General features: G+C 39.1%; 3 protein-coding genes across 4 annotated transcripts in view; 2 read left to right on the top strand and 1 right to left on the bottom strand.

The window, feature by feature from the left end:
* LOC135119167 (double-stranded RNA-specific editase Adar-like) overlaps positions 1-8,606 on the top strand; it is a 65,995-nt gene extending 57,389 nt beyond the window's left edge. Inside the window, exons 5-6 of the mRNA XM_064043039.1 lie at positions 7,580-7,651; positions 8,204-8,606. The gene's annotated coding sequence lies outside the window, so the exon portion shown is untranslated. The remainder of the gene's footprint in view (positions 1-7,579; positions 7,652-8,203) is intronic.
* LOC126056156 (uncharacterized) overlaps positions 1-26,676 on the bottom strand; it is a 52,642-nt gene extending 25,966 nt beyond the window's left edge. Inside the window, exon 1 of one of the 2 annotated variants that reach the window (XM_064043036.1) lies at positions 26,390-26,676. The gene's annotated coding sequence lies outside the window, so the exon portion shown is untranslated. Of the gene's footprint in view, positions 1-4,500; positions 4,762-26,389 lie in introns of those variants that run through there. The other variant, XM_049848103.2, reaches the window with a different exon arrangement.
* On the top strand, positions 9,978-21,246 carry LOC110382692 (zinc finger protein Xfin). Its single transcript, XM_064043035.1, has 12 exons — positions 9,978-10,276; positions 11,212-12,121; positions 12,578-12,707; positions 13,284-13,351; positions 13,753-13,937; positions 14,683-14,894; positions 15,435-15,703; positions 16,164-16,257; positions 16,729-16,845; positions 17,335-17,527; positions 18,078-18,289; positions 19,247-21,246. The coding sequence occupies exons 2-12, from the start codon at positions 11,221-11,223 to the stop codon at positions 19,818-19,820; spliced, it is 2,955 nt and encodes a 984-aa protein (XP_063899105.1). The 5' UTR covers positions 9,978-10,276; positions 11,212-11,220; the 3' UTR covers positions 19,821-21,246.
* Positions 26,677-26,927: the final 251 nt, after the last annotated feature.

The following is a 26,927-nucleotide window of genomic DNA, read 5'->3' on the forward strand; positions in this document are numbered from 1 at the left end:
CGTTGTATGTGCCTTATCTTACTCTTGTTGTAAACCATCATCATCATCAGACTTTGTATCGTGGCACGTGTGTGCTGCGTCCTCTTCTCACACGGAGAAGGATTGAGTGTTAATTTAATCACCACGCTTGCTCAATGCGGGTTAATGATTTCACACTTTATAGTCCAGGTTTCCTCGAGATGTTTTCCTTTAACTTATAAGTCATTGGTGTCGAAGATATAGGTACTTGGAATGTACATACAAACTTTTAAGAGTTGCATTGGTACTTGCCAGACCTGGGATCGAACCCACACTCATACTTGAGAGGTTGGTGCTTTTCCCACTAGGCCACCACGACTCAATTTTAGCTGTATTACTGATAGATAAAATGGTATAAATATATAAATAAATTATTAATACTTAAGTACATTTATATCATGTTTTAATACCTATCGTGACAATATCCTATACGACCTTGTCAAACTAAAGACATACAAATCGTTTGAAAATACATACTAATAGTAAATGTTAGAAACTTGTAAAAATTACATGACTCAATTGTGTGGCTGCCAAATGTTTTCATGTAAATGTAAATGTAAAACTATTGGTTATTACTTGGGAAATGGTATAAACTCATCATTTACTCACGGGGAGATTTTCCCGGGGAATTTAGCAGTAATAATGCTCACTTCATCATCAGGGATAACAGGAAAATAAGCTATACTAAAGCATGACAATGAGGAGATTTGCATTCGTCACATTTACTCTGAATCAGAAGTATGTAAAGATTTCAAAGAAAATGCGAAAATAATTCTGTGTGTCCGATTTTCACAACAAAACTACTGAAAATTAAAGTACTGAAGACTTTTTGAAAACTACCTCTATGGCATTGATGCCTAATATCAATATAAGATATACTTTTTTTTTATAGAAACTAAATACAAACTTAGAAAAGTTGCATTGGTACTTGGATGACCATCATCAAATGACCCCTCCCGCTGTGGGTTAGCAGCGGCGAGGGAGTGTCAGACTCTAACTGACTAAAAACCGTCGTGTTCCGTCGTAGGCCTTTTATGTACCAGAGCCGCGGTAACTCTTTCGAACAATCCCGCAGCCCGTACTTGGATGACCTGGAATCGAACCAACACACTCATACTTGAGAGGTTGGTTCTTTACCCACTAGGCCACCACGACTTTTCTTTACATTATTCAAAAGCACCAAAGTCACGTAGGGACCTTACTACATTTGCACCGGTCACCCAGCCAAGGACTAGCCGCGGGCAGCTTAACCTCGCCTCTTGAACCGGTCAGGGAACTATTGCGTCGAACATTTGAAATTCAATTGAAAAAGGTTGTATTGTGTAACCGCGGAGTTTACAAACAAACGGCCAGTATCTTCAGGTCAGTGGTAACAGTTTTTATAGGAAAATCATACTTATTACTATTGGGTTAAGGTGCATGACAGTTGCCTCTAGCAGTCTACCGTACTTAGGTACTCGATAGCGTTCAATCATTGTCTTGAATTCGCCGCGTAATGGAGAATAGGTTTTGTTGTAAAGTTCGTGTATTATTATGTGAGAAATTAGTCTTTGAGACTCCTTGGTAACTTATGCCCTTTCTTAAGTTCTGTCTATTTACCATTTTTTTTTCAGTAGTTTTGTACATATGGTGTTGACATTATGTAGCTAGTGAACAGAACATATTTCACCCTCATTACGGTACGTTCGGGTATTCAAAATATGGTAATAAACGAATAGAATTACTATCTAGCTTATACAACATAATTATTGTCACACTGTATTGCTTTTGTACATATTATGCAGTATCTAAAACCTTTATTTTCAAGTCTCTAGCTAGATGATTAAGGTCCAGCTTTCCTACTGATGTTTCCTTTACAATTAGTCTATGAAAGTAAGTGCCCTATATAAATAGTCGGTATATAACCTTTTGAGGAGAATTCCATGTGACTCCGGATGTAATCACCGCAATAGGAAACCGCATAACCTTGTAGTCAACTATTCATTACAAGAGGTATGTAGCTCATTAGATTCTTTTTATTTTTCATTCAGTTCAAGAATAAAGCCGACCAGGAAATCAATTGTATTGTACTATTTACCTAACTGCGCCAAAATGAGGGTTAAGTTTTTACAATGTCAGATTTATATTTCATTGAATTTATACTGTGAGCTGAGGAAGTTGCTATTGTTTCCAAAAAGGAATCGCAATATTCATAGAAAAAGTAACAAAGGTCCTATAATTCTACCCTGTGGCATCCTATTTGTGTTAAATAAAATCTCGTTACTTAAATTGAAAAGTCCATGAATTAATACTTAATAGTAACGTCTGCTATTACGGGAATTAATTCCTTAAGTTAAAATAATATTAATTACAATTTTCTGACTACTCTGCTAAGGGAAACTCAATCAAAAGCCTTGAATAAATAACGAGATAGAAAAAGGTTGAAATTCCGGATCAGTTTTTATACTTTTACATTATTGTTTGTTTGTAACGGATGATCGGATGATAGAATTCTAGACTTCCTTTTGTATAGTTTCTAGGTCCACAATAATATCACAGATTACTTAATCCAAACTAATATTATAAATGCGAAAGTAACTCTGTCTGTCTGTCTTTTCTTCACGCCTAAACTACTGAACCGATTTGTGTGAAATTTGGTACAGACATAGTTTGAAACTTGAGAAAGGACATAGGATAGTTTTTATTACAAAAAAAAAATATTCCGGACATATAGCGCTATCTATTGGTCAAATCAAAAATCTGCTGGTAGTCACTATTCCACGCGAACGAAGTTGCGGGCAAAAGCTAGTAGTTACTATATTCTTAGCTTAAATAGATCTTATTACATTACTAGTCGTCTCCCCGCGGTTTCTCTCACGTCCCATGGGAACTACTGCCCGTACCGGGATAAAAAATAGCCTATGTTGCTCGGGAAGAGTGTAGCTTTCCAACTGTGAAAGATTTTTTCAAATCGGTTCCATACTTTCAGAGCCTTTGGGTACAAACGAAAAAAAAATCCTCTTTATTATATTAGTATACATAGATGATTAACAGCTGCGTTGACAAACAGAACAGTTAATATTGTTCCTGTTAACGTTGGCCAGGTCAGTTCCACTTAGTTATGAAGCAAAGTCCACCCATAGACAATACTCTTTGTCTATGTCTAAGATATGCGCTATAAGATAAGAAATTGACATAATTGCGAGCCCGTGTTCGCTATATTACATTGTTGAAAACTGAAATGAGTCAACTATGGTACTTAACCTTCTATAATATCATCTGCCTAGCCTTTTCCCAACTATGTTGGTGTCGGCTGCTAGTCTAACCGGATGCAGCTGAGTACCAGTGTGCCACAAGGAGCGACTGCCTATTTGACCTACTCAACCCAGTTACTAGCAAACTGATTGCTCTTGGTAAGACTGGTTGTCAGACTTACTGGCTTCTGACTACCCGTAACGACTGCCAAAGATGTTCAAATGACGGCCGGGACCCACCAATTTATCGTGCCTTCGGACCAGTAATTTCTAAGACTAGCGTGTTCTACAAAACATACTCGTTAACTATATTATGACAGATAGTACTCCTGTCATTATGACATCGCCGCTTATCGGCCATTCCCAATATCCTATCTGTTGTTTTCCTTACAGAGATAGGAAAACATAACTTGAATGGGGCCAATGTCAAAATTCTGTCCATCATCCTCCGAGCCTTTTTCCCAACTATGTTGGGGTCGGCTTCCAGTCTAACCGGGTGTATATTTAACGTGCCATCCGAAACACAGTCATTGGTGTCTAAGATATACTTAGAAAGTACATACAAACTTAGAAAAGTTGCATTGGTACTTGCCTGACCTGCAATCGAACCCGCGCCCTCTTACTTGAGAGGTTGGTTCTTTGCCCACCAGGCCACCACGACTTTTTTTTTATTATAGGTATCGTTTGCTAACTAGGTTAGCAAACGAACAGATAGGATATTGAAACGGCTTTATGTCAGTAATACAAGTTGATTGCATATAATAGTACGTTATTATACCAAATTATAGCTTCGTTGGTTTCTTATGTTATTATCACTAACTACAAATGTACAATGTTCGTGATCTATTAAATACGTTCTTGTAAACTATTTGAAGGATTTTGATAAAACTTTTCAGCGGGTTTTTATGAATATTTCTTACTTTAATTTGCTAAGTTATGGAGGATCTAGTTCGATTCCCAGGTGGAGAAAAATTGGCTGAACCATCTGGATATTTTTGATAGCAATATAGTTTGATAGTTAAATTAATTTACTAGGTATTGTATTATGATCAGAGACTTAAAAAAATAATGATTATTACTTGCCATACATACAGATACACCTCTCCTTACATTTTAAAACGTAGACAAGTGTAAAGTTTTAGCAAGCATATAAGTGTTAGAAACATACAAACTAATAGAGGACAACTTCCTTTTTGGGAAGTCGGTTAAACATGTTAAGTGAACTAGTCTCATTAAAATGATATCTCACCTTAATAGTATCGCAATTAAATAGAATCCTGTCGATCATTATCATTCATTTTCTAACATTAGCAACCCACTCATTTAGTTAACAACACAAACTATTGTAAAACATCACAATACACTAACAAATAATAATAGAGAATCACAAATTATCGAACGATGTATTAACAATAAAAGTTTTTGTAAAATTCGGCCGTGACCTCTCCCGCGTCCGACCTGTTCGCGGGCGCCCGCGATACTAAACTCCCTATATTGTAATTTATCTGAACAACCAACTTTAACATACATTCTACACACATTCACTAACTCTTAACACCACTTCTTAAAGCTCAATTTACCTTAACACAACCGCAAATGTAAGTTGGTACATACACACTATCTGACGTTTCCTTAACAAGTTTACATTTGCAGCTGATTCGAGAGATATTTCCTTTGTAATGTTCCAGCGATACAGTTTCGCGGCCGCAGCTGTAAGTTGGCACGCTTGGTTGTATGGAATCATTGTTGACAATCTTTGTTTTGACTGGTTATCGGCCGCGGTTGCGCTCGGCAAGTATTTTTTAACTTTTATTTTAAGCTTTTATTGCATTCCTGATATTTAAGTACTTATAGGATTTTTCCGTGTAGGGATTTTCTGCAGACTTCAAGATTATACCTACACATATCTGTTTTAAGGAGAGACTTATTTTATTTGTTACTATTTATAAACAGTTGGACCTATTAAGATAACCAGTTTTGTCTTTTAAGGCCCCAGTACACGTTGGCCTGTGTTGGGCCAAGCTGCACAATGCACAAATGTAGGCCACGATCAAATGAAGTTTACACATTGGCGCATGGCTCATTGCTGCCTGGCAAACCACTTGCGATGGACGTCGAGGTAGTTACGGCTGCGGCTGTTTATTTGTATAATATATATTTATATTATACTACACTACTATATTATTTACTACTATATTTATTCTTACACGCAACACAAAAGTGTACTATCCTCAGCGGTCAGTGACGAACTAAACATTGGCTGAATGTGTAAACACCACACGTCAAGCTGGGCCAAGATTCCTTTGATGTGTGCCCAAAAAACCGACAACTCGCCGAATGCGCGCCAACCTTGACAAATGTCCGCCAACCTGCACCAATACCCCGTGTCCACATTGGTGATGGCGTGTATTGGCCGCACTTGGGCCAACGTGTACTGGGGCCTTTACATATAGACCTACCTATGCCTCGTTGGTCTAGTAGTCGCATAGCGCGACTGCTGTGCATAGGTTCTCGGGTTCGATTCCTGGGTCGGGCAAAAATAATTTTGTTAATTTTAAGAAATTTTCGCAGAATGAGCCCGGAGCCAGAAAGTTCGTGATTGCTACACCCTTGCATCATGACGCACTTTAATGTCGGTCATGTACCTAAGAAAATGTGTATACGAATTTTCCTGAGGAATTAACCTTAAAGAATTTTCAAACTTTAGTGTTTAATGGTTTCTCCCAGTTTTCTACGTACATAGGTGGAAACTACCTGGCACCATCAGGATCTATTTAGTTTGATTTGAACAAGACTTAAAACCAGCGAAATATCAGTCGGCCAAGTGAGTGATTTAACCGAGTTAATGAACGGAAACAGCTAATTATATTGCAAACTTGTTCTAGCACATAGAACCACCTGCAACTTTACTTTAAGGTACCTAGATAATAATAATTAACCCAAATATACCTACAAGTTACATAATCTATTATTCAAAGTTACATAAAAAATACGATGATATCTGGAAAGTAACATTAGTACCTAAGTATAAGCTCAGTCATCATAAGTAATATCCGTTTCCTGTTTCGAGGTCACCAGGTTCAAGGCTTCCATTTTCTCTACCCTTTCTTTCCTATCAGTATCTCCACATCAGTGTCTGCTGATGAATACCAGTCCTCCTTCCTCCGTGATTTCATTCGAGAGACACTGGTAACACGATGCTCACAAGATCTGCTCCCATCAGGTCAGCAGAGATGATGATGATGTAAGGAGAACAGCCAACTGCGCAGGACATATTATAATGCACAAGCATTTGCGCAGACACAAGTGCACTCACTCCTATTCCTTCACTCTCATAACCCGATGGGACGGCAATCCGAAACCACTGGAGAGAGATAAAGCGAAGGTCAGCAGTAAGGAGGCCACAGTAGATTTCTGACAGCAACCACAAATAATGCTCTCCAGAAAAAAAACTACTGTTGACAGTGCCAAGCTGTCATGTCAGATTGTCAATAAAGGACGCAAAATTGTGGAAAAATTCAACGTTAATATGGGAGAAGTTATAATATTAGTGAAACATGTCTGATAGTAAATGTGTAACATTATACATTAATTTGTTATTATCACTGAATCATGGAGTTTACGACGGAAACTTGGCGCATCAAGGTATGGTTCCCGCGGTTTCTCTCGGGCTCTGAAATACTGCTTCAACGGTCCTATAGAAAAGCGATGATCTGTTTGTGAAATGGTCTTATCTCTTGGATACTTCATCATCTCTCGAGCCTTTTCCCAACTATGTTGGGTCAGCTTCCAGTCTAACCGCATGCAGCTGAGTACCAGTGCTTTACAAGAAGCGACTGCCTATCTGACCTCCTCAACCCAGTTACCCGGGCAACCCGATACCCCTTGGTTAGACTGGCGTCAGACTTACTGGCTTCTGATTACCCGTACCGAATGCCAAGGACGTTCAATGACAACCGGAACCTACAGTTTAACGTGCCATCCGAAACATCTCTTGGATACCTACTTAGATGTGCAAATAAATTAGAAAACTGAATAAACTAGAAAACTATTGAGTTCCCACATCAGCTTGGTGATCCCGAGTGAGGCAACGTTATGTCAATTGGCCCCTGACCTCTTACTTCCCAGTTACTCCCGGTAAGAGTGGTTGCTAGGCTTTCTGGTTCCTGACAACTCAAAGCTTTCATCAGAAACTTGTACAAAACAGCCGGCGGATTATTGGGAGATAAGTACCGACCCTTTGGACCAGCCTAGCAAAGCGCACCTTAACATTGGAGCTATGGTCACGATCACAAAGAAATATATAATTTATTTTTTGTGATTTCCAGCATCCAAGGCACTGGATCCCCGTCAAACACGGCAAAGCGGATGAGAAAGAGAAAGCACCATGTAAATTACGAGTAAGTTGCGTCAATTGCCATGTCTTCTCAATTCCTTATGGCCTTATTGGGGCCTTGGGGCCTTATTGTCTTCATCCTTATTTAATTGGTCACGCAGTCTCCCACCGTACATTCCTTCTCACCTTTCCCACCGTATACTCCTCATTCTTCCGCATCAAATGCTTTTACTGATCAACGGGAATCAAGAACACCGATAGCCCACATAGTATAGCTCAGTAGATACACAGTTTTAGAGACATCTTGTCGTCCACGGCCGATTTCAACCACGGCGGCTGTTCTCATTCAAGGAGATCAGCCAGCTGCACAGGACACGTTATAGTGCAGACACAGGTGCACTCACCATTCCTTCACTCTCATAGCCTGATGGGCAAGGAAGGCAATCCGACAAGACCGGAGAGAGATTAGGCGCAGGAGTCCACGAGTATCACGAGTTGTTTTATGAAAACTTATAAAGCCCTCAAAGCAATTTCGGCCCGACCCGAGATCTCGTGCACAGAGGTCATGCTTGCGAACACTAGACCAACGAGGCAGTAATAATAATGAACTCCACAGGCAAAAACAACAAAAGACACAGAGAAAGAAGAGAAGAGAAAGACAGCTTTAGCTCTGTGCTTCCTCTGCAAGAGAAAGAAGTTCATTCCGGTGCCCAAGGAACCATCCCTGCTCTCTTTAGCCACGACCCTCAATGACAGCTGCTGTCAATGCTGCCGGATCCTGGCGTGTTACTTGAAGGAGGTGATCAATTGCCTCTTCTGCATGATCAACTGTCGCATCCCCTGCATGCAGTTCGAAGAGTTGTTCTGCGACCTCCTGGACGCGACAGGCTGTATGTTCACAGACTTCTTTAAGTTCATCCGCGCCTTCTTGAAGGTTTGCGTCGGGACTAAGGATTAGTTCATGTTCTGTCTTTGTGCTCGTTTTGTGGAAGCTGTGCGATAAATATGTTGGAATCTTGGGTTGTTTTTTATTTAGTAGTTTTGTTTAAGAAGCCCTGGCTTGTCCGCGTGAGTTACCGCGGCCCTGGCATACTGTGATTTTCAGAAGGACATTGTAGGTAGAGGTACACTCCCAGTGGGAGTCATGATGATTGATTTCTCACTACAAAAAAGAGGGTCTTTAGACACAAAAGTCGAGGAGCTTGTGCCTTTTTTTTAACGACGTCAAGAATCATCAAATGACCCCTCCCGCTGTGGGTTAGCAGCGATGAGGGAGTGTCAGACTCTTACTGACTAAAAACCGTCATGTTCTGTAGTAGGTCTTTCATGTACTAGTTCCGCGGTAAATCGCGCGAACAATCCCGCAGCCCCAGCAGACGAACAATCCCGCAGCCCCGGCAGGATTGTGGCTTCAATCACTTTAATCGAGCGATCAAACAAAGGTCAATTTGACCATCAATGTTAACAACAATGGTAGTCCGTGGTTGAAAGGCATTACGTGTCCTCCAATTTTGCAAACTCACATGGGATCGAGTGAAAATGTAAGTGCTCGTTTAGTTAATAAATACTAATGGGCCTCATTACTTAATCAGCTTTTGCAGGCCCCTTCTCATAGGTACACGGAAGATACCCCTGGGAGTCCTAGTCTTGATGGGTACAAGTACAAGTTCTAGTCTTACTTAGGTACTTACCTATTATTTGTTATAGAACTACTGGCCATTACCATTGGAGGGTTTGGTGCATGTTATGCAAATACTTAAATGAAGGTACTACTTAAGATTCTCTATAACTTAGTAAGAAAATCATCAAATCACGAGTGAGAAGGCCGTACAGGCAGGATGATGCTATGCATTTAGATATCGATAGATATCAAAATATGGACGAAATAATTTTTATTTGGTTGACTTTTTAAATAGCAGTTTAGAAATCATTACTTATTTACTACTTTAATTAATTTAAGATTTGTTTTATTGTAATGATTTTGAAACATTTTGATAACGGCATAGTATTTATGTTGTACAGTTTATTGTTACAAAGCGATACTCAACGTAAAGCGGAACGTAAATTATGATGACCTTGGCAGATTGACAGCAGTAAATAATGTTACTAGAAACAGAATTTTTTCCTGATATATAGGTAAATTTTACATGAGTTAAACCATTCTAATAAACAAATTCTTATAACTAATGCTTATTCAACATTATTTGCTTCTGAGCACGGTTTCGATCTTTGAGATACATATTTATTTTATTTTTCCTTTTAACCCATTTACTCACTCATTGATACATATTTACAGTGATTATACTTTGAACTTTGTTTAAAATCAACGTTCACCTACTACATACATAAAACTATTGTTTTTGGACCAAGCTTCGATGTTAATTTTATATAGGAGAGTGGTAAATTAAAATATAAATTGGCAACACTAAGCTGACGGCCATGGCAGTTTACCTAGTCACGCGAGAAAAAAAATGTGAATTTACGAATTGAATATTCTTTTGTTATAATTGACTTATTAAACTCTAAATAGTATTTTTCTTGTTATTCAAAGAGTGCATTACATGGCGCGTACGATGAACGAGTTACTGGAAGAGTTTCGACGGCGGAAAACAATGTATTTCTTCGTTAAAAACTAATTTGTGAATCGTGTAAAAAAAGTGTTTTTTTGTGCTCTTCGCTTCAACATCAGGTAAGTTTTTTACGCGTAGAGTATCGATTAGTACGTGGAACGACGTTCTGTGTCGTTTCATACGCCGTTTTAGCTTTAAAAGTGGTGAAAAAGCGTATTTTTATGTCTTGTTTACATATAGTTGAGTGTACAGGTGCTGGAAAACACGTTGTTTTGGAATAATATTAAGTTGGTCGCTCGGAATGCGAGCAGTTCTCGCTGTGACGTCTCGCTATCAGTATCCGTAGAGATATAATATTATCTATCTTTAGTGTTTTCATTAAAAAATACCACAATCATTGTAAATGGTGTTAAATTGGGACCTACAACAGTTTTAACTAATATACCTACCAAATTGTATTCCACTTTATTGTTGTGTTTATGTACTATAAACAAGAAAACAACATCATATTTGTAGCCCTAATTTCTTATTACAGATAAATAAGTACAGTATTTTATTGACACACTGTAGTTCACATTATGTCTCTCACACCACAAAACAGAGTGAATTTGTAATTTGTTTATGTCATACATGTATTATTAGTGAAAGTAAACATCCTTAAAATTACTGACAGGACAAACAGTCCAGTATGTAGAATGTGAGTCGTGTATAAACAAATATATCACACTCTTCAATGCCTAAATAGATTGCTATACATTTTGCATCAAAATAGGCGGAAATCTAGATTATTAACTCAAACTCAAAAACGTTCATTCAAACTAGGCTGGAAAATCAGGAATTTTTGAACATCAAAAACAAAAGACAGCCCACCAAACGCCCCATTCACCTGTTCCTATGAGTTTTTGATGGGAAGGCTTAGTTAACAGGCCGCCAATGACAAGTCATCATCACTTATAGAAACTTTAAACTAAAAACACATTTCTGTAACTTAAAAATCTTTTATATGCATGTTATGTTATGTACACAAAAATACAATATTTAATAACTATTGCAGGTCTTCAAAATGAACCACACAGGAGCTACATTACAGGGTAACATGGACGTCGACCCGCTCAGTTCCTACGAGTACCCAACGTACAATCCGTACCCTGCTCCAACGTATCCGTACCCTAACAAGCTACAGTCCATGTACCAAGCGTACCACAACAACGCCAACTACGTCAACAACAGTTACCCACAGGAACCGTACCAAAACAATGTACCAACACAAAGTACCGAACCAATTGAAGAAGACAAGAGTAAGACGGTACCGGAAAGTGTGGTGGAACCGAAACCAGTGGCTCGGAGAAAAAAGAAAGAGAAAAGTGGTCAAAAAAGTACTTATTGTTCGGAAAAAATAATGGATTCATCGTTCAAGTTCTACGGTTGTTCTATTTGTAATATTAGCTACACTGCGTTACACGAATTAGATCAACATGTCACCGTACATAAAAATAGAATGACGAGCTACAGACTACGTTTAAGAAATCAATTTAAGAAGAAACAAATTAAAAAAGAGAAGAAGAAGTTAAAAAAATTGATTAAGGTTAAGAAGGAGAATTTCGATGATATTGAAATTAAGCCGGAGGACGGTTATATTGGGAACGAGAAGGCTTCAGAAGTTATAAGTAACGGAATCAATAATTCTGAACAAAATGTAGATGTTAATAATAGTATAGAGCAGACAGACGGACAGACAGATTCGAACACAGAAAATACTATTTCTAACAACGCAACTACAGAACTCTCAAATGGAGGAAATACAGATAAAAGTACCGAAGACAGTGTAAATAATATGAATGGCAAAGAAAACAGTATGGACGAGACAGAAATGAACAATTTAGAGAAAATATACAAATGCTTTGCGTGTCAGAAGCAGTTTACTTTGAGTTACTACTTGAAACTACATGTTAGATCTCATACAGGTAAATACCTACCTAATGTTTATAAACTAGCAGTTTTCTCACTGTTGCACTAGCATTACGTGGGAACTACTGCCCGTACCGGGATCAAATATGGTCTATGTTACTCGGGAAGAGTATAGTTTTCCAACAGTGAAAGAATTTTTCAAATCAGCCTTACTTATACTTTCGGAGCCTTTGGCTACAGCAAAAATGTTTCCTATTTCTTAGAAAATTATGAACTAGCTTCTACCAACGGAGCCACGCATTGCAATATATTGTAGAGCAAACTACCCTATAGACTAAATGCCACACCAATGAAATGACATTGGAATACAATCAGTCTTAAATTAGAATGCCCGATAAGGAACTGCTATTGAATTTACATTGTTATGCAATTTATTGTCACATTATTACATTAGCAGAATCAGACCCCAACTGTTATGGCCATTTATTTAAACACACAAACACACATTTCAGACGAGAAGCCCTACACTTGCAGTGCCTGCGGCCAGTCATTCATCACAGCGAGCAAGCTCGGACGACACAACAAGCGTATACACCTCGCTCAGCGCTACCAGTGTCGCATCTGCTTCAAGATATACTCACGGTATGTACTCTGTGTACTGTGTACTTGTGTACTGTGTACTGTGTACAAGCTCGGACGACACAACAAGCGTATACACCTCGCTCAGCGCTACCAGTGTCGCATCTGCTTCAAGATATACTCACGGTATGTACTCTGTGTACTGTGTACTGTGTACAAGCTCGGACGACACAACAAGCGTATACACCTCGCTCAGCGCTACCAGTGTCGCATCTGCTTCAAGATATACTCACGGTATGTACTCTGTGTACTGTGTACTTGTGTACTGTGTACTGTGTACAAGCTCGGACGACACAACAAGCGTATACACCTCGCTCAGCGCTACCAGTGTCGCATCTGCTTCAAGATATACTCACGGTATGTACTCTGTGTACTGTGTACTTGTGTACTGTGTACTGTGTACAAGCTCGGACGACACAACAAGCGTATACACCTCGCTCAGCGCTACCAGTGTCGCATCTGCTTCAAGATATACTCACGGTATGTACTCTGTGTACTGTGTACTTGTGTACTTTAAGCTATGTATCTACTTTGTGGACTATGCACTATAAGTAGTTTAAAATATACTTTTTGTTACAGATTTGAGCTGTTGACCGCACACTTTGATAAAACTCATCCAGAAGATAAATTAGAAGGGGAACCATATGGTATGTTTTGTATACTCATTCTATATGTCAATCTGTCATTTTATATGTGTATGTAATTATTCGGTGGCTCGTGGCTAAGTAGTAACCACACAGAACCGAAAGCCAAGCAACGCTTGGCGTGGATAGGTGACCAACTTCTTGCCCAACTATGTTGGGGTCGGCCAGTCTAACCGGATGCAGCCGAGTACCAGTGTGCCACAAGAAGCGACTGTCTATCTGACCTCCTCAACCCAGTTATCTTTGCACCCCACTATTGGTAAGACTGATTGTCAGACTTACTGGCTTCTGACTACCCGTAACGACTGCCAAAGATGTTCGAGAGATATGACAGCCGGGACCCACCAATTTAACGTTCCTTCCCGATTCCATAGTTTATTTTCATTATATTTTCTCATTAACAGATTACAACGCAATTCTCCCATATCTAAAAGAATTAGAGGAGCAACTCCGCACAGCCGACCAACCGGATGAACCGGACTGCAAAATGGAAGGGCCGGACAATAAACCGGACATGTCTGCCGGACTCTGGGAGCAGGGCGTCGGTCCTTACGAAGTGCCTGTCATAGACTCCAGGGTCAAGCAAGAGGTCAGTATTAAATCATCATCATCATTATCATCTCAGGCGGCGGACGTCCACTGCTGAACATAGGCCTCCCCCTTAGATCTCCACAGATACCTGTTGGAGGCGACCTGCATCCAGCGTCGACGGCGACGGTTGGTATTTAAAAGATAAAATAAAGATTAAGTTACAGCCTTTTTATCGTCCCACTGCTGGGCTGCGGCCTCCTCTCACACGGAGAAGGATTGAGCGTTAATCACCACGCTTGCTCAATGCGAGTTGCTGATTTCAGACTTTATAGTCCAGGTTTCCTCAAGATGTTTTTCTTTACTCTTTTATCAGCCATTGGTGTCCAAGATATACTTAGAAAGTACATACAAACTTAGAAAAGTTGCATTGGTACTTGCCTGACCTGGGATCGAACACACTCATATTTGAGAGGTTGGTTCTTTACCCACTAGGCCACCACTTTTTGGGTTCCATACCCAAAGGGTAAAACGGGACCCTATTGTTTTCGCTCCTCTGTCCGTCCGTCTGTCACCAGGCTCTATATCATGAAAAATTATAGTTAGAGAGTTGAAATTTTCACAAATGATGTATTTCTGTTGCCGATATAACAACAAATACTGAAAACTAGAATAAAATAAATATTTTGGGGGGCTCGCATACAACAAACGTGATTTTTTGACCGTTTTTTTTTCATTGTTTTATAGATTAACCCAATTATTTACTACTTTTTCAGCTTTTTAACCTTATTTTTTAATAATTTCAGTCTCAAGACGAGGATCAAAAAGATTTGGTGCCGAAAATAGACAAAATAGACATAGTCATAGAGAACGTCAAGCTGGACTCTGACCTCGAGGTGAAGGTTAAGCAGGAGGTGTCGGATGATGAGGGGGGGATGGCAGGGATGGGAGGGGATGGGGATGAGGTGGGGGATGACGGAGATGCGGCGGATGCGTTTGATGTTAAAGGGGAGGATAGGTGAGTTGATGTAGCTGATGTAATTTTTTTTGAGGTTGCTTATTTTAGTGGCAGAATCCTCTTTTATTGAGAAGCGCTTTCTGTGGGATAGGAACTACTTCCCATAGTCGGATAAAAAGTAGCCTACATCTTGTTCTGCCTTTATTTTTTATTTATAACGGCCAAGGTTCATCAAAATTCGCTACACGTGAAGATTATTACAAATCATATTTTATTTCACATTTACATTAATTATAAAAAATAATTCAGAAGTCTGACACCAGTTTAACCAAGGGGTATCGGGTTGCCCGGGTAACTGGGTTGAGGAGGTCAGATAGGCAGTCGCTTCTTGTAAAGCACTGGTACTCAGCTGAATCCGGTTAGAAGCCGACCCCAACATGATTGGGAAAAGGCTCGGAGGATGATGATACACAACTTAAAACGAATAATAATTTCAAATGCATTTTCGTTTTTGCTTTTTAGTTTTTGTTTCTGTCCAAGACCGGGACAATTGGCGTTCCTTTAGTTAGCACTTGTCTGATGATGAACAATTCCTTCCAGCACCTCAGACGAGGACTACTTCCCCTCCAACACGTGGGCAGCTCCCCCCTCCCCCCCGCCGTCCTCGCCCCCACGTCGCGGGGCTGGTGGGGCTGGTGGGGGCAGTGGCCGAACGTGCCCCGTGTGTCACAAGCGAGTGTCCAGTGCGTCGTATATGCGCGTACACGCGAGGACTCACACGGGAGAGAGGCCCTACAAGTGTTATATGTGTGGAAGAGGGTTTATAACGTCGAGTAAAATGCATAGGCATGTGCTGACTCATCAGACAGGTTAGTGGAAACTACCATGGGTAGACAAAAACTACCATGACTAATCAGCTTGGTTTTTAAAACTACCATGAAGAATCAGCTCGATTTTTAAAACTAGTATAGGTATGCAAAAATAACCATGACCAACGAGCAGTCTTGAACACTTCTGTAGATCTATACACAAAAACGACCACAACTTATAATTTAATTTTGAATACTACCCTAGGCGTTCAAAAACTACCATGAGTAATCAGTTTTTAAAACTAACATAGGTAAACAAAAACTACCATGTTATTCCAAAACCTACCCTGGTTACCCAACTTCTTTTTATTAACTACAACGGTTATACAAAAAATGCTACGGCAAATGATATTGCAATCGAACAATGAAACTACCATAGCTAATTAACTCTGTTATAAAATCTACCATAAATATCTTAAAACTAGCATTGTTTAATCACACTCAATATAATTTATACTAGATAAAGGCGAGGACACAAAGGTGGAGCCTGAAACAGAAACGGCTGAAGATCAGCCAACTGATATCCCCGCGGCTGAAGACGACGGCGATACCAAGTGAGTACACCACCTTATATCATCCGCCGAGCCTTCTCCCAACTATGTTGGTGTCGGCTTCCAGTCTAACCGCATGCAGCTGAGTACCAGTGTGCCACAAGGAACGACTGCCTATCTGACCTCCTCAACACAGTTACCCGGGCAACCCAATACCCTTTGGTTAGACTGGTGTCAGACTTACTGGCTTCTGACTACCCGTAACGACTGCCAAGGATGTTCAATGACAGCCGGGACTTACAGTTTAACGTGCCATCCGAAACACAGTCATTGGTGTCCAAGATATACTTAGTCAGTACATACAAACTTAGAAAAGTTGCATTGGTACTTGTCTGACCTGGAATCCAACACACTAATACTTGAGAGGTTGGTTCTTTACCCACTAGGCCACCACAAAACTTGAAGTCTTGTAACCGACTTCCCAAAAAGGAGGAGGTTCTCAATTCTATTATTTTTATGAAAATTCTTTTTTAGGCCAGCAAAGAAGAAATCTAAGATGAAATCGAAGTTATCCAAAGCGAAGAGTTCAGAAGAGAAGCCGCGACGCAAACATCAGAAGCGGCCTCACGCCTGCGAGTACTGCAACCAGAAGTAAGTGTATACACTCGCGACACTAGTGTCTAGAGTCATAACAAGTAGACTATAGACTTCCTCGATAAATGGGCTATTTGAAACTGAAAGAAATTTTCAAATCTGACCAGTAGTTCTAGAGATCAGACCGTATAAGATATTCTTATTTTCTGCTAGCACCCACATCATCTTGTGAGAACTACCTCTATCCAGGTTCTTTCAGCTGAACATGTTGGAAGGCACCATCAGTCTTAAAACTACCATAGTTGTACAAAAACTACCATGATGAATCAGATCAATTTTTACAACTACTATAGGTCTACAAAAACTACCATAGTATTACGAAACCTACCATGGTCAGTAAACTTTGTTTACAAAACTACCACCAGTATATAAAACTACCATTGCTACTAAACTCAGTACCTAATAAAATATACTATGTACTATTATTTTCGTATGTGGTTTTCAATCTCTAAATGGACAGATATCATATAGAAATCCACTCCCTAGGTTCCTTCATCTCAACATGTTAGAAGTACACCGGCAATCCCACGCGGGCGAGGCGCGGGTGCTCCGCTGTCAGTACTGCCTGGAGCCCTGCGACGACGCCGCCGCCCGCGCCGAGCACGAGGCCACGCACGCGGGGGCGAAGCCCTATCTGTGTACTATATGTGGGAAACAGTATAAGAAGAGGGAGACTATGGTGAGTAGAGACTTGGTAGAATGGAGTTCAATATTTGCGGTTTTTCGTGTTTTTAAGTTTCCAGATATTTTTTCTGATTTTGGACTATCTGTGTACGTAAATGTCATTTATATTCGTTTAGTAGTTTGAGTGTAAAGCAAGACAGATATAATTACTTTTGCATTTAAATTATTAGTAAAGTAACAACTAACTGTTACCCGCGGTTTAACCTGCGTCCTGTAGGAATTACTGCCTGTACCGGATAACAATAGCCTATGTGTATGTTACTCGGGTACAGTCTTGATTCTCAAATGTGAATGAATTTTTCAAATCGGTTCTTTAGTTCCGAAACATTTTAGGTACAAATTAAGAAACAAATGTTTCCTCATTATTAGGCTGTGTTCAAACCAAGTCGCCGAATGTGAGCGAACACATTTGTGTGACTTTGCTTTGATCCGACGCGTTTTGACTCTGCACTAGTATGAAATAACCCTTTAGATCGCTTTGTATTTGCGTTCATATTGCGCATTATATACCCTTATGCCTTTATAATAACCAGCTTTTTCTCCAGGTGTACCACCGCAAGCGCCACTCCCCGGACAAAGAACTAGTGTGCGAGGTGTGCAGCGCGCGCTTCACGGCGGCCTGCAAGCTCTCCGCGCACATGGCGACACACCGCGCGGCTCGCTTTGTGTTGCGCTACGAGTGTCCCGTGTGCGCGCACATGTTCCACACGCGGTATCACGTGCGCATGCATCTTAATACGCACCAGAGGGAGGGACTGTGAGTATCAGCTTACTTATTATTTTGTATGTCTCTTCCAGACCTCGAGACTACAAGGTCCTGGATTTTCAGGAGGCCAACGTGGGGCCGGAGCCAACACGCTGAAGCCCTTTTGACAACTTTAATGAAATGGCGACACAAAACCGACGATTATCCCTGTATACACTATAGAAATGTACCCAAGGACAATCCCCGGTTCTGTGCTAAACTGTTGCTAACTATGGATGAAAACTACTTGGGCTACTCATATTTTTTTTTATTACACATAAACACAGTTTAACACACCGAAAACAGAGATTATGCGCAACAGCGAGCTTAACCCAGTGTTACTAACTTACCACCGTAGTGTACCATCTTGCTTTATATGATTTATTTACTTCGTAATATCAGTTTATATCATAATTTTCATTATTTAATCCTTACTTAAATATAAAATTATAACTTATTTGCCTATCTAACTACTTTAAAATCTCAGTCATAAAATAATAAGTAAGTTACATAGCCAATAAGAGCTTCCTCTCTCCTAACCCACTTATTTTGCTGTGCCTGACATATAGTTCACATGGACCCTCCATGTGAACTATTTATAAATATTACCACCTAAGAATATTTCTATTTATTTATTTCTTTTTAAAGTAGCCTATCTCGCTAACTCCACTAGGAGAAATCATTGGACAAAAGTTGACTACCTTTCTCAGTTTTTCTTTGTATTTATAACTGCTGTTGTTTATTTGATATTATTACCACAAAAAACGATATACTGATGTGTATTCACGTTATTTCTAGGCTGTTATTATAAGCGAGAACTTCTAATTGGCTCTTTGTCGTCTATGACTTCTTTCTATTGTTAAGTTTTTGTATAGCCAAATTCCAAACATTCGTTGCTCAAATTTAAAGCCTACTATTAATATAACACGTATTTTTATCATACCTTTATACTTATTTCCATCATTCCAGAATCCTAGAAGAAAATCGCAGCGAAGTTCTCGCAATGGTACTACAAAACGCTCGCAAAATACCCAAACAGGGCGACGCCCCCCAGCTGACCGACACCATGCCGACGGACGAGCGATCCCGCGTCTGCAACATATGTGGCGAAGTGTTCCACCACTTCTACTATCTAGAGGAACACTTGAAGAGCCACGGCTCCCGGATAGCCATCACAGATATCGACAAACCAGAAGATAAGAAATACATCTGTGAAATATGCAACAAAGGATTCAAGTTACACTATTATTTAAAACTACACTTATTCACGCATTCAAAAGAAAAGCCCTTTATTTGCCAACAGTGCGGGAAAGGTTTTATAACGAAAGGGAAACTTAAAAGACACTTAGAGACCCACACGGGGCTTAAAAAATACCAATGTCATATTTGTTATAAGTTCTTCACTCGACCGAGTTACTTAAGGATACATATTAGGACTATTCACGGGACGCAGGATTATAACTTTAGGTTTGACAAGAGCTATGGTTTAGGCTTGTCAATGTCAGCGGGACCGATGTCAGATGTCAGTCAGAATAGTGTATGAAGTTTCTTGCCCAACTGCCCACTGCTGGGCTAGATATGTTAAAACATTGATATACAAAAACCCAAGATGCACAGTCTCGAATAAAAGTAACGCTCGAAAGTGTCCCCGAAAACTAATTCTGTCTCTTTCTATAAGGTACAAGCATACGTTATTGCAAGTTCAACTTTACGCGAATTGCTTAAAGTCGTTATTACAACGCACTGTAGTTAAAGCAATAAAGTTTTACGACCGAAGTGATCGGCTAGGACAAAGCAAATAAGCGCAAAATTCTGAATGTTGCGCTCATTTGGTGAGGACGATTTTGAGACGTTGAGTGTGCATCTTGGGTTTTTGTATATCAATGGTTAAAAAGTAAATATGTTTTAAAATTGGTGTGTGAATACGTAAAACGTATTTTTGATGTTCAATAAAAATATTAGGAAGATTTTAACGCTAGGCAATAAAGTCTAGCCCAGTGGGCAAGATTTTATCAAAAAATTGTGGTATTAAAATACAGGTTTCGGTCACAGGTCAACCGTGCATAATAATTTATTTTATAGATAGTTAATTCGGAGGGAAAACTTAATTTTAATGTTTTTTTTTTAAATAATAAAATACCTCTTTTATTGTATACAGGGAGTGTCCCTTTGAATGTAGAAGAGATATCACTTGTGTGTGTGCTGAAATTATTATCAACACTGTGTACATGACAATAAAATCTAAAATGAATTAACACAACTATATATTTAAAACTCAGTTTTTTTTTTAATAATTATTTTAAGCAGGACGCGCGTGACTACGCGCGTGGTTACGCATACGCATCCGGTCTGCTCGAGCCTTAAAGCGTTTTGCATTGAAATATAGGTATTTCCATGCTGGGATGTTGAGTCTTCGTTGATTGCTGAGCCATAATAGGGTAGTTTCCAGGGTCGAAATAATGAAATAATATTTAGTCCGCTTTTTAGATAATCAAAAAATATTGGATACGTATTTTTTCTTTTTTTAATTAAACATAAAATGACAAAGATAATACGCTTCAAAAATTAGGAGTGGGGGCCTTTTACGTCACAGTGTCCTGAAAATTGTAGCAACTTGTGACGTCACACTCAACTTTAACACGCTATATCTTAACAAGTTCTGATCCAATTTAAAAAAGAAAAAATACGTATCGCTTAATTTTGGACAATCTACAAGACGGACTAATTATTATTTTTTAGGAAACTACCCTATTACATATCTGCCAATACTCTTGTAAACACCACGTGTTAGTTAAATTGGTCTCCAGTAATTCCCACAAGCTCGTTGTAAGCTGTTACCCGAGTGCGGCAAGTTGTGACGTCACTATTGTATAGGTAAGCGGTGACGGTCAGATGTTAATTATTAGCAATAACGTGTTACTGTGAAGGTTGTTGATTTTGTAAAACATTCAATAAATTAAGTTTTATAATTTTGTCGTTTTATTATTATAAGCCTTGCCTGTATCTATACTAATATTATAAAGCTGAAGAGTTTGTTTGTTTGAACGCGCTAATCTCAGGAACTACTGGTCCGATTTGAAAATTTCTTTCAGTGTTAGATAGCCCATTTATCGAGGAAGGTTATAGGCTACTTTTTATCCCGGTACGGGAAGTAGTTCCCACGGGATGCGGGTGAAACCGCTGGCAGAAGCTAGTGAGTTATAGAACTACTATTTGCACCCATGGCGTTGCCTAATAATATTCCTTCAATTGCGTTTCTTTTCTCTCTTTGTTGTCCTCGTTTGGCTAACGGTGAATATTTGCACAGACATAACCAAGTGGCCAAGATCATCCACCTGCAGTTTGCTCTGCAATACAAACTTACAGATCTTTGAGGTACCGTACTACAGGGGCCCGATTCTCCTAATTTTACTTAAGCGACATACGATTCACGTTCGACTCGATTCGACTGAGATCCAATCCCGACTCGATTACGATTGAAGCGTGTATGTGGCATTCCGCTATTTTTTCTTTTAAATAAACGTTTTTATCCTTTTCTGTCATTCAATAATGAATCATTTTGTCGTGTGCGTTCGCGCAGCGGAATGTTGTTGAATTTAAAGATTTTAATTATGCAGATAATTAGTGTAAGACGTCCTATAATTGTGTATGGTAAATAAAAATTTGTGTATGCAGCCATTGTGGAGAAATTCACCAAAAACAGATTCCGCTGGGCGAACGTTGGCGAACGTTGTCCTGGCGGAACTTTTTTTAATCCATAGACTTTAGAAGAAAAGAGATGTGTCCGAAAATTAGTGTGTATTTGTGTATAATTGATTATGTATGAATGCAATCAGTGCATGCATAAACTTCGGAGAAATTCAAGTTTCCGCTACGCGAACGTTTGGCCATTAGCTAGTTTTCATATAAAGCGCTTACGTAGAGAGCTGTAGATTTTTACGTACGTAGTTTTGAATTTGTTTATATTTGTTTAAAAAACAGATTTAGAAAAAGTCGTAGGGTTTAAAAGATAAAAATATAAACGTAAAATACACTTATTAGGTCTTAGTTCTTAAAGTATGCAGTTTGGGGTCTAGCTTTTCACGTTTACACAAACCTTGTAAGTGTCTCCAACATGTTGCCAAGTATCAATGATATTCCGTTAGTAATTAAAAAGTTATAGGATATTTTACCATGAACAGATCACTGTTTACAAAGCAGTCGAATATCACGACGTTCTAAAGTAATTGCATGGTAAAATGTATGCCAATAATTAGTTTAGTCATTCAACTATTCACTTGCAAAATTTCATGTCATTAAATTCAGTAATTAAAGAAAGACAATTATAATACTGACGGAGCATCGAAACCCTACATAATCCGACCAAGTTCGGATAGGTACAAAAAAGCGGCCGTGCCATATGTCTAAGCAACGTTCTTAACTTGGAAGGTTAGTATATTTATTAATATGGTACAGTTGCGTACACAAGCGTTAGGAAAAAATAAAACAATTGCATTTCTTGAATGAAAAATATTTTTTAATAATAACGCCACTATCTACGACATTTTAGTTAAAATACGTAACGTTTATTAAAGTTATTTTTAATCACGTAGTTAAGTAATTTATGTAAGTAATAATAATAAAAATATTTTTGTACACTCATATTTAAATAGAAGTACTTGTTAATTGAAGATTTATTTTTATCGTAGATAGTGGCATTTTTTTTTTTATTTTCTAACATATGATTTACATTTTTAAATATTAAATATAAAAAAAAAAACATTTAAAAATATAAAAAATAGGTTGCCACCGATATCGGGCACAGGGTCCAAGGTACCGGTGGTTAGGGTCCCAGAGACAGAAACCTCCTCACAATACGTGCCGTATCAAGGAGTACTGCCTTCTGAATCAGTCCCTTGATCCAGCCGCCCAACGAGAGCCTCCTGAGGTGTTCGTCGAGGCTCTTGGCTATTAAACCATTGGCCGTAACGACAATCGGCACAACAACAGCCGTGTCGACACTCCACATGGCGACAACCTCGTGCGCTAAGTCGAGATACTTTATTTGTTTCTCTTTCTCAGCTTTCACAAGGTTCTCGTCATGCGGAACGGCGACATCGACTATCATCGCGCGGCGCGCTAATCGATCTATCACCACAATATCAGGCTTATTGGCTACAATAGTCCTGTCAGTGATGATAGATCGATCCCAGTACAACGTGATATGGTCCTTTTCGAGAACTGGGTCGGGCGCATACCTGTAGTACGGTACCTCAAGGTCTACAAGGTTGTATTGCAGAGCAAGCTGCTGGTGGATAATCTTGGCCACTTGGTTATGTCTGTGCAAATATTCACCATTAGCCAAACGAGAACAACCAGATATAATATGTCTGATAGACTCACCCGGATGGTGACATGCCCGACATATGTCAACCGTCCCGTCTTTCACGATATATCTCCGGTAGTTATTCGTAAGGATAACTTCGTCCATAATTGCACATACAAACCCTTCGGTTTCTCCAAACAAGTCACCGAAGCGTAGCCAAGATACGGACGCATTGAAGTCTACATCGGGGCCATGAAGAGCCCCGAAGAAGCGTCCGTGTAGCTGTTTGCTATAGTGGCATTATTATTAAAAAAATGTTTATCAATCAAGACATACAATTGTTTTATTTTTTCCTAACGCTTGTGTTCGCAACTGTTCCATATTAATAAATACTAACCTTCCAAGTTAAGAACGTTGCTTAGACATATGGCACGGCCGCTTTTTGGTAGCAATCCGAACTTGGTCGGATTATGTAGGGTTTCGATATTTTAATTGTCTTTCTTTAATTACTGAATTTAATGACATGAAATTTTGCAAGTGAATAGTTGAATGATTAAACTAATTATTGGCATACATTTTACCATGCAATTCCTTTAGAACGTCGTGATATTCGACTGCTTTGTAAACAGTGATCTGTTCATGTTAAAATATCCTATAACTTTTTAATTACTAATGGAACATCATTGATACTTGGCAACATGTTGGAGACACTTACAAGGTTTGTGTAAACGTGAAAATCTAGACCCCAAACTGCATACTTTAAGAACTAAGACCTAATAAGTGTTTTTTACGTTTATATTTTTATCTTTTAAACCATACGACTTTTTCTAAATCTGTTTTTTAAACAAATATAAACAAATTCAAAACAACGTATGTAAAAATCTACAGCTCTCTATGTAAGCGCTTTATATGAAAACTAGCTAATGGCCAAACGTTCGCGTAGCGGAAACTTGAATTTCTCCAAAGTTTATGCATGCACTAATTTCATTCATTCATAATCAATTATACACAAATACACACTAATTTTCGGACACATCTCTTTTCTTCTAAAGTCTATGGATTAAAAAAAGTTCCGCCAGGACAACGTTCGCCAACGTTCGCCCAGCGGAATCTGTTTTTGGTGAATTTCTCCACAATGGCTGCATACACAAATTTTTATTTACCATACACAATTATAGGACGTCTTACACTAATTATCTGCATAATTAAAATCTTTAAATTCAACAACATTCCGCTGCGCGAACGCACACATCGCAAACCAATCGAATGTCATTGGAATACGATTGGTCTTATATTGGTAGCAGAATGCCCGATAAGGTTAAAACTGCTATTGCGATCATATTGCGATTCAATTTCTATTCGATTTTGACAATATTAACTTAGGAGAATCGGGCCCCAGGTATGCGCCCGACCCAGTTCTCGAAAAGTACCATATCACGTTGTACTGGGATCGATATATCATCACTGACAGGACTATTGTAGCCAATAAGCCTGATGTAGTGGTGATAGATCGCTTAGCGCGCCGTGCGATGATAATCGATGTCGCCGTATCGCATGACGAGAACCTCGTGAAAGCTGAGAAAGAGAAACAATAGTTATTTGTTATACAAGAGTGCAAAGTTGCTTTTTAACCTTGTGCTCTTTTGATTCCCTGTTTCAATAATTAGAATCCTGAGCGATAGCGAGGGAATCAAAAGAGCACAAGGTGAAAAATCTTTGCACTCGAGTGCAACACGTAACTTTTCATCCCACCTCATCGAGGAAATTACTAAACATAAAAAAATTTAATGGCACGCACGTCACACACGCAAATTAAAAAGATGGACCTATTAAAATTTATTTATGCAAAAACTCAGTTTAAAAATGTAATGAGGTTTAAAATCGACCTCAAAACAAAAAAAAATAATCATTTCATCCCACTTCATCGAGGAAATTACTAATTGCAAAAAAACAAAATGGCGCGCACATATGAGTATCAAATTAAAAAGAAGTACCTATTAAAATTCGTTTATTTGAAAACACAGTTTAAAAATTAAACGAGGTTAAAAATCTATGTAAAAGCAATAATAAAAATTACTTAATTAATTGAATAATTATTTTAAGCAGTATTGTATTTATTTAATATGTATTTGTTTGAAAAGTCTTATCAAGATTGTCACAAATGGAGTATTGCACACGATGTTCTAAATTCAAATCACTTTGCCGCTCTAGAGGATAAAAAACGGCTTTTGCGCTCGGATATTAAAGGGTAAAACTACTCTTTCCGAGGTGGTGGGATGAAAATATCTTGACTTAGCACACGAGGTTGTCGCCATGTGGGATGTCGATTGTCGACACGGCTGTTATTGTGCCGATTGTCGTTACGGCCAATGGTCTAATAGCCAAGAGCCTCGACCAACACCTCAGGAGGCTCTCGTTAGGCGGCTGGATCAAGGGACTGATTCAGAAGGCAGTACTCCTTAATACGCGCGTATTGTGAGGAGGTTTCTGTCTCTGGGACCCTAACCACCGGTACCTTGGACCCTGTGCCCGATATCGGTGGCCATCTATTTTTTTTATTTTTATAATCTAATATTTAAAAATATAAATAATATGTATGTTGTAAGATAAATAAATGCACTACTTCCTTCAATTGCGTAAAATCTAACCTTTTTAGCATCTATATATGGTTACGCGAGAAACGCAAAATGGTTCAAAAAGATGCGAAAATTTTAAAAAAACTGGTGATTGCAAATGCGACGGGAAAATCGGCATACTGCGGGCGACACAAAACAAGAAAGTATGCCTAAAGGAAAGGAGCACAGTACCTGTTGTCTTCTACGGCGATTTCTTGTACGAGGAGCACTGCCACAAATAAAGTTCAACACAAATCACACCAATTTTCCACTCAATATCGATTTTTGTATCGGAGAGAGACGTGAGCTCTCGCGCGCGTTGTCAGCCATTGATTTGTTTGTTATGTTGCCCACACGACTCGAGGGCGCTAGTGTCGCCTCTCGCTCCAACGAATGCGTTGAGGTATGTGCGGGAAAAGGAAGGGAATAGGATTGCAAACACCAGTGAAATTACCAATATAACAAATTATGAGTATGAAAATTACCGCGCAACCAATATAACTTGAGCTATGTTCTAGTGGAGTCTCCTCCAAATCGGTCCAGCCACTTTAGGGTCTATTCCCACTGAAAAAGCAGCGGCCGTAAGAGCACATACACCGTAAGAGCGCTTGCTCTTCACTTGCTCTTACGGCCGCTGCCGGCCGCTGCTCTTTCAGTGGGAATTGACCCTTTAGAGATTACTTGTATCAAAAGATGATACGGAAAAATTATATATGTCACAGGAATTTCG

Source organism: Helicoverpa armigera, chromosome 30 (genome assembly GCF_030705265.1).
Source record: "Helicoverpa armigera isolate CAAS_96S chromosome 30, ASM3070526v1, whole genome shotgun sequence".
Lineage (NCBI taxonomy): Eukaryota > Metazoa > Arthropoda > Insecta > Lepidoptera > Noctuidae > Helicoverpa > Helicoverpa armigera.

Coding starts and splice junctions, on each gene's coding strand:
- LOC110382692 (XM_064043035.1), top strand. CDS start 11,221: ATGAACCACACAGGAGCTACATTACAGGGTAACATGGACGTCGACCCG. Junction 12,122..12,577: donor ACATGTTAGATCTCATACAG/GTAAATACCTAC, acceptor CACACATTTCAG/ACGAGAAGCCCTACACTTGC. Junction 13,352..13,752: donor ATTAGAAGGGGAACCATATG/GTATGTTTTGTA, acceptor TCTCATTAACAG/ATTACAACGCAATTCTCCCA.